Source organism: Drosophila albomicans, chromosome X, assembly GCF_009650485.2.
Source record: "Drosophila albomicans strain 15112-1751.03 chromosome X, ASM965048v2, whole genome shotgun sequence".
NCBI classification, from domain to species: domain Eukaryota; kingdom Metazoa; phylum Arthropoda; class Insecta; order Diptera; family Drosophilidae; genus Drosophila; species Drosophila albomicans.
In genome coordinates, this window is record NC_047627.2 from 27,176,672 (window position 1) to 27,184,641 (window position 7,970).

The window sequence follows — 7,970 nt, forward strand, 5'->3', positions numbered from 1 at the left end:
TGTCGCTATTGTTGTGAATAATTTTGCGTTTGTTCAATTGTCTTATGACAGTCATGGAACAATTTCAATCCTCAACCCCCACGCCCACTTATCGCTCCTCTCTTATGTTATCTAGCCCACTTCGCCCCATCGAAATGTCACAGCTTGCAGCGGAAATCGTCTCAATATGTCGTGTCGCAACTTTGCACAGAAATAAATTCAAGGTGTGCCGCAAATTCTCTCTGACTGACTCTAACTATAAATGTCAATAAAAAACGTTGACACACTTTTAATGCGCTGCCACTTGATTGCGAACATGTTTGTTGGCAATAACTCTGTACGTTATTTTTAATAAATAAAATAAATATAAGAAATGTTTTCTTAATATTCAATAAGAGAGTCCAATACAAATACTATATGTACATAAAGTTTAAATATAAAAAAATGGATTCTTAACCAAAAGTTGTGGACTCTAAATAATATATTTCTAATATTTTGCAAAGTTGACTCGACAGCTATAAGTTAAAAAGAAGAAAAAGTAGAAAATATGGAAAACAAAGTTTCTAAATTTGCAAATTTTGAATAAAATAAATATATTGTGATATTATTTTTAAAATATACCAAATTAATATGGTACAAAAATACTAAAAATATAATAAGTATCATATATAGTATATTCACCATAAAGTGAAAATTATACCAGATTGTCAACCAATATCAGATGATATAAATATTTCGTATTTTGATATATGTAGTACAACATTAAAAAATGCCACACCAAAGGCTACTTTTGGTATATTGGTATAGTACTAGATTCAAAATATACCATAGAGTGCAAAATATACCAGATTGTCAGCCAAAGCAACTATGACCTGTAGTAATTAGGTGTTTTCCCCTTACAAAAGTATTTCTTAAATATGTTAACTTCTAAAATTTGAATCTGATAGCAACCAAACTTTTAAGAATTATAAATATTGTAGTTGATATTGTATGTACAAGAAATGAACTCTAGTTTCAACGAAGAAGAAAACTACAAAATATTTAAAACGTTTTCCATTCACTTCTTATTTTTGTCAACTGCATTAAAAATTTCGATCATTTCATCAGGCTAAAAATAAAACATGTAATAAATATCATTAACTGTTTCCATCCCATCAGCGTTTTGTCAAATATCAGAATGTAAAAAAATGAGTACGATTATTTAAAGTCAGGATTATGACGAGTTTTCATCGTCGATTGCCGCGATTTGCGATATCGGCGACAATTGTTGCTGCAACAGCATTTTGCTCTAGCCTCAACTCGATTGTTTGCCACACATTTCCTGGCATTATTTGGATTGTCACGCACTGGCTGGGGAGTGTCAAGCGTTGTCGATGTTTGTGCTGTGGCATTATAATTTGGATTCGTGGCAGATAGATTAGTAAAGCTCGGCTCACTGATGTTCGTGATAAACATTGTTTTATTGGCACCACTTTGATATTCCGATGGCATGGATATATCGTTAATATTCTGATAGTTGCTGTCATCGTTTTTCTTCATATAGATGCGTGTCATCGATGTCACAGACGCAATAATCGTAACTTCCTTCTTGGCAGCAGATCCATCCTCTTGCTTGGCAATGCTTTGATTCGATGCCTGCTTCTCACTCGCATTCTGTCTGATTTGGCTGCTCGTTTGATCCACTTGCGAAGCGGGACATTGACAGGGCGCCTCATTAGAGTCGGCGGTGGCAACTTCTTCGCCAATGGCTGTGGAGCGTGCAAAGTTATTGCGTGGCCGTTGGTTCGCTGTTGAGTCCAACATCGTTGGCTTTTCGCTCTGCATATTGCTTCGATCCGAACGTTGTGGTCTACTCAAATTGCTCGCGTATGTCGGAGCACTCACATTGCCCAGCAACTCACTCGGATAGCTGGCATCCGCATCGATGGGTTGCCGGCTCTGATAGCTGAAGTGCAACACATTCATTGTGCTCTCGTTGTCGTTGCCCAGCCGCTGTTGGCTGGGTACGCATGGAAAGCTACGAGTGCGACGCATCGTTGGCATTGTTACATCGTCCAGGCACTCGAGGCCACTTACTTGCAGACTTCTCATCACATTCCCATCATCCACGGAGCGCGGTCGTCGCGTGTAGCTGGCATAACTATTGTAATCCCATTCCGGCGGCGTTATATCCCACAACTGTGGCGTGTTTTGACTCATCGCATATGAAGGCATTGTCATGTCCTCCAAATACTCCGAGCTGAGGTCGCGTATATTTCTCCTTGTTGCTCCTTGTGATTGACTGCGTCCTGCATAACTTGGCATTGTCGCGTTTTCCGGGGCAAAAGAAGGCGCCGTTATATCGCAGATATTCTCACGTTGCCGGCGACTTAGGGAACGGGCTCTGGAAGCACCCGAAATGCCACCAAAGCTGGGCATGCTCAGGTCCTCCAGACGCGTTGCTCCTCGAGTTGAACTGGCGAAGGAAGGAGCTGTTACATCGCAGATATTCTGTGATCTTTGCTGTCTTCTCGTCGTTTGACGGCGTCCAAGTGCAACACTTGCATTGTCATTAACGTAGTAGGACATGTCTTCGAAAGAGGGTTGAGTCACATTTTCAAGACACTCCGAGGGCAATAATTGTTGACGTCGCGAAACACCTGAAACTCCGCAAAACGAAGGCGCAGTCATGTTGTCTAAACACTCGTTGGACATAACTCTCGATCGACCCTCGATAAAAGATGGTTGCGTTATGTTCTCCAGGCATTCCGAAGGCATAGTTCGCTGGCGTCTTAAAGAACTGGCTACTTCATTAAAAGAAGGCATTGTTATGTTGTCTAAACACTCATTCGTTAAGGCAGCAGCTCGACTACTTCCGAAAGAAGGTTGTGTTATGTTTTCCAGGCACTCCGTAGGCACTGTTCGCTGTCTTCTCAATGAGCCTGAGACGCCACCAAAGGAAGGCATCGTCACATTATCCAAGCATTCATTTGTCAGAGCTGCAGCTCGACTACTACCAAAGGAAGGTTGCGTTATGTTCTCCAGGCATTCCGAGGGCATTGTTTGTTGCCGTCTTAAAGAGTCGCCAAAGGAAGGCATTGTCACATTGTCCAAGCATTCACTCGGCATGGCTGCAGCTCGACTATCTCCATAAGCAGAAGGCATATCGGAAAAACCAACCGCAGCTCGACTACTACCGAAGGAAGGCTGCGTTACGTTCTCAAGACACTCCGAGGGCATTATTTGTTGACGTCTTAAAGAAACAGCTAAAGAAGGCATCGTAATGTTGTCTAAGCACTCGTTGGTTAAAGCTAATCTTCGACTTTCTCCAAATGAAGGTTGCGTTATGTCCTCCAGGCATTCCGAAGGCATTGTTTGATGACGTCTCGATGAACCCGAAACACCACCAAACGAAGGCATAGTCCTATTATCCAAACACTCATTAATGAGAGCTGCACCTCGACTATTTCCATATGAAGAAGGCATATCTAAGAAATTGTCTACACTTCGACTCCTCCCAAATGAAGGTTGTGTTATGTCCTCCAGGCATTCTGAAGGCATAGTTTGTTGTCGCCTCGATGAACCCGAAACGCCACCAAACGAAGGCATAGTCACATTATCCAAGCATTCATTAGTCATGACCGCAGAGCGTCCAGATCGCTGCTGGCGTCGCGGAGATCGAGCTCGCGAAGCACCGGAGACGCCGCCAAACGAAGGCATGCTCACATCCTCCAAGCATGGATTAATCGTTGAATTCCCGAAGGATTCTCCACGATACGGCGAGCGTCGCGCTGATCTGCTGCGTCCCCCAAACGAAGATGGGGCACTCACATCGGCCAAGCATTCACTTGGCATGCGTCTGCTCGAAATGCCAGAAATTCCGCCAAACGACGGCATTGTCATATCATCCAAACACTCTTGAGTCCGCATTGATCGCATGTTCGACATGTTCTGCTGCTGTCTCCGAGTCGTCTGACCACGTGACGAGCTGCTGCCAAACGAGGGTTGTGTCACATCATTCAACCACGCCGAGGGCAAGCTTTGCTGACGTCTCGAAGCAGCAGACACGCCACCAAAACTCGGCATTGTTACGTTGTCCAGACACTCGTTGGTCAACTGTCCACGTCCGGTACTTTGAAATGCTGGGGCCGCTGAACGCTGGCGACGTCGCAAAGATCTTGTGCGTGAGGCACTTGAAACACCGCCAAAGTCATCCAGACCGCGACTTGAACTGCCAAAGGAAGGAGCTGTCACATCGCAAATATTCTGTGATCTTTGCCGTCGTCCTCCTGTCCGACTGTTACTTGAATTGTCATAATAAGCAGATTGATCGTACATTTGCTGTTGTCTTCGGCTGTCGGCAAACGTTGGTTGGGTGACATTATCCAGACATTCCAGGGGCAACGTTTGCTGTCTGCGTGACGAGCCAGAAACACCGCCAAACGTCGGCATTGTCATGTTATCCAGATACTCGCTGGTTATGGCCAGCGATCGACTATTTCCATACGAAGGTTGCGTTACATCCGCAAGACACTCTGAGGGCATGGTTTGCTGGCGTCTTAAGGAACTGGATACTTCATTGAAAGAAGGCATCGTAATGTTATCTAAACAATCATTCGTTAAGGCAGCAGCTGGACTACTCCCGAAAGAAGGTTGTGTTATATTTTCCAGGCATTCCGAAGGCATTGTTCGCTGTCTTCTCAAGGAACCTGAGACGCCACCAAAGGAAGGCATTGTGACTCTATCCAGACACTCATTAGTAAGAGCTGCACCTCGACTATTTCCATAAGACGAAGGTACATCTAAAAAATGATCTACACCTCGACTACTCTCGAATGAAGGTTGCGTTATGTTCTTAAGACATTCCGAGGGCATAGTTAGTTGTCGCCTGGATGAACCTGAAACCCCACCAAAGGAAGGCATAGTCACATTATCCAAGCATTCATTAGTCATGGCCGCAGCTCGACTATTTCCAGATGAAGGCATATCTAAAAAATCAACTACAGCTCGACTACTACCGAAGGAAGGTTGTGTTATGTTCTCCAGGCATTCCGAAGGCATAGTTTGCTGACGATTTAAAGAGCCGGAGGCTTCATTCAAAGAAGGCATCGTAATGTTGTCTAAGCACTCGTTGGTTATAGCTAATCTCCGACTTACTCCAAACGAAGGTTGCGTCATGTCCTCCAGACATTCCGAAGGCATTGTTTGATGACGTCTCGATGAACCCGAAACACCACCAAACGAAGGCATAGTCACATTATCCAAACACTCATTAATGAGAGCTGCACCTCGACTATTTCCATAAGAAGAAGGCATATCTAAGAAATTGTCTACACTTCGACTCCTCCCGAATGAAGGTTGCGTAATGTTTTCCAGGCATTCTGAAGGCATTGTTTGATGACGTCTCGATGAACCTGAAACCCCACCAAAGGAAGGCATAGTCACATTATCCAAGCATTCATTAGTCACGACCGCAAAGCGTCCAGATCGTTGTTGACGTCGCGGAGATTTAGCTCTCGATGCGCCCGAGACTTGTCCAAATGTCGGCATACTGATGTCCTGCAGGCATTCGGTAGTCATTGTTGCATCGCCTATAGATTCATTTGCAAACGAAGGCGCCGTTATATCGCAGATATTCTCACGTTGTTGGCGACTTGGCGAACGGGCTCTGGCAGCGCCCGAGATGCCGCCAAAGCTGGGCATGCTCAGATCCTCCAGACGCGTTGCTCCGCGAGTTGAACTGGCGAATGAAGGAGCTGTTACATCGCAGATATTTTGTGATCTCTGTTGGTGTCGTCTTGACGCTAATCGGCTGTGACCCAACGACGAAGGCGCCGTGACATCCTCCAGGCACTCGCAGGACGAGGGTGCTGTCACATTATCCAGGCAGTCATTGGGCAAACTGTTTGCCGGCATGGTTTGCATGCCTTGGCCGACATTCTCCAGACAGACATTGGTGCCAAACGACGGTGCCAGAATGTTGCCCACAGTCTGATTAACTCTGCCCGTCATCGTTGAGTCCAACAGCATTGCCCCCGGTGCACTTGTATTCGCAATGCATTCACCAGACAGATGTTGTTGTTGTTGTTGTAGGGTTGGAATCGTTGAATTATCCTCGTGAAACGTTGGCATTGAAATATCAGCGAGCTGCTCACCAGGCGATTCTGTTCGACCATTCGACACGGTGCTCGTCTCTTCGAGGCGACCTGTGACATTGCCACATTGATCCCGCAACGTTGTCACCTTACGCATCGTTCTCTGTGTTCCGTTCTTCTGTGTGAATTAGTGAAGTTAGTCGAGAAGCGTTTACTTTTCTTTACTTTTTTGATGGCTAACCTGCTGCGTGGTGCATACATCGCAAGCATCGTGTGGCAGGTGTTGCTGTTGATTATCGCCACGTGCAATGCATCGACGCAGCTCATCGAAACGATTCACAATCTCCTGATACAAACTGTCCACATACGAATTGGGTTGCGTCGTCGATGCATCAGCTGTCGTCGTCGTCGTCGTTGTCGTCTCCCAATTTGGGGGCGTCATATCCGACAATTGCTCCAGCGGCATTGTGGCCAAATTGTGTGCCAATGGGCCACGGAATTCATTTTCATTGTTGGCAACTACAAATTCAGGTGTTAGTTAGGCACAACAGCAGTAGCATCAAAATGAAAGAAAAGTGTTTAATCAACTCAACCGACATGTTATGTTCCTTCGCCAATTGTCGTCAGTTGGTTCACATTGTTGTGATCGAATCTGTGCCGCATCATTTGCTCTCGTTTGTTGCGACTCATTGTACATGCTGAGCAGGGGAGGGAAATCACTTAATGTTTTATTGCACTTTTAGCCTGAATGATGAAATGAAATGTGTTTTTTGTCGGGGGGGAGAGAAGTCGAGTGAACAATGTCCGGCAAAGCCTGCTGGCATTTCATCTTTGTATTTGAAATCTCTCAGTTTTGAGGTGTGCTCAGTTTTTGAGGTGCTACCATAGGAATCCATTCGGATTTCTCGCTGCACTTTATATACCCGGTATCCATAGGGTAGAAGGGTATTATAAATTTGTGCCTACAAGAAATGCATGTAACAGGCATAAGTAGCCATCTCTGACTTTATAAAATATATTCTTAATTAGCTTCGATAGCCGAGACGATATGGTTATGTCCGAATATTTTGGATCTGATATATTTTGCACTCTATGGTATATTTTCAATGTAGTAAGTTATCAATATACCGAATATTTGGTATATTTTTAGTGTTTGCCTTTGTTCGAAATCTGGTATATTTGAGTACTTCATGGTATATCTTGAATGTAATGCTTTTGGTATATTTATAGTTTTAGTGTGTATGGCAATCTAGTATATTTTAGTACTATATGGAATATTTTGTATATATATTATTATACTAAATATAGTATTTGGTATATTTTTAAGTTTTTGCTTTGACTGGCAATCTGGTATATTCAATGCACTCAATATACCAAATATAGCTTTTGGTATATTTTGTAGTATAATTGCAGTTTATGGTCTAAGATTCATTTTGAACTTAGTATTATCTAAATATACCAAATATATAATTTGGTATATTTTAGTATTTTTGTACTGTATTTATTTGGTATATTTTAAGAATAATACCACACTATTTCGCTTTTATTCAGAATGTGTAGCGGGTTTCCTAGAGTCGAGCACTCTCGACTGCAGTTTTCTTACTTCTTAAAGTTGCCCACAGCAAGTGGCTGCAATCCGTTGCTTCATTTGCATTTTTTCGCTGTCTCATTTACTTCAGGCAATCAGCCAATTATGTGCGTTAGTTGCGAGTTGCTTCTTAGCAAAAAAGCTTTAGCATTGACATGCACTTCCGGTTTTGTGACGGCGCCAAACGGAAGTGCGAATGAGGAATGTGGAACGTGGAAGGTAAAGTGCAATTAAGTCAACGGCGCAGCATAGTTTTCTTTTCTCAATTTACAAGTTTTTGCTGCTACTTCATTTTGCTTCAAGTTCAACTCGGGGTTGTGTGTGTGTCC

At 43.7% G+C, this 7,970-nt stretch overlaps 1 protein-coding gene across 1 annotated transcript; it reads right to left on the bottom strand.

Annotated features, from left to right (window-relative positions):
* Positions 1-1,028: 1,028 nt before the first annotated feature.
* LOC117572633 (uncharacterized) lies at positions 1,029-6,829 on the bottom strand. Its single transcript, XM_034255600.2, has 3 exons — positions 6,651-6,829; positions 6,295-6,572; positions 1,029-6,231 (listed from the first exon to the last, which is right to left on the bottom strand). The coding sequence occupies exons 1-3, from the start codon at positions 6,748-6,750 to the stop codon at positions 1,177-1,179; spliced, it is 5,433 nt and encodes a 1,810-aa protein (XP_034111491.1). The 5' UTR covers positions 6,751-6,829; the 3' UTR covers positions 1,029-1,176.
* Positions 6,830-7,970: the final 1,141 nt, after the last annotated feature.

Bases quoted from the DNA above. Each gene is read 5' to 3' on its own strand.
- LOC117572633 (XM_034255600.2), bottom strand. From the start codon at position 6,750: ATGTACAATGAGTCGCAACAAACGAGAGCAAATGATGCGGCACAGATT. The intron at 6,573-6,650 runs GTCGGTTGAGTT...CTGAATTTGTAG, and splicing joins TTGGCGAAGGAACATAACAT to TTGCCAACAATGAAAATGAA. The intron at 6,232-6,294 runs GTTAGCCATCAA...TAATTCACACAG, and splicing joins ATGTATGCACCACGCAGCAG to AAGAACGGAACACAGAGAAC.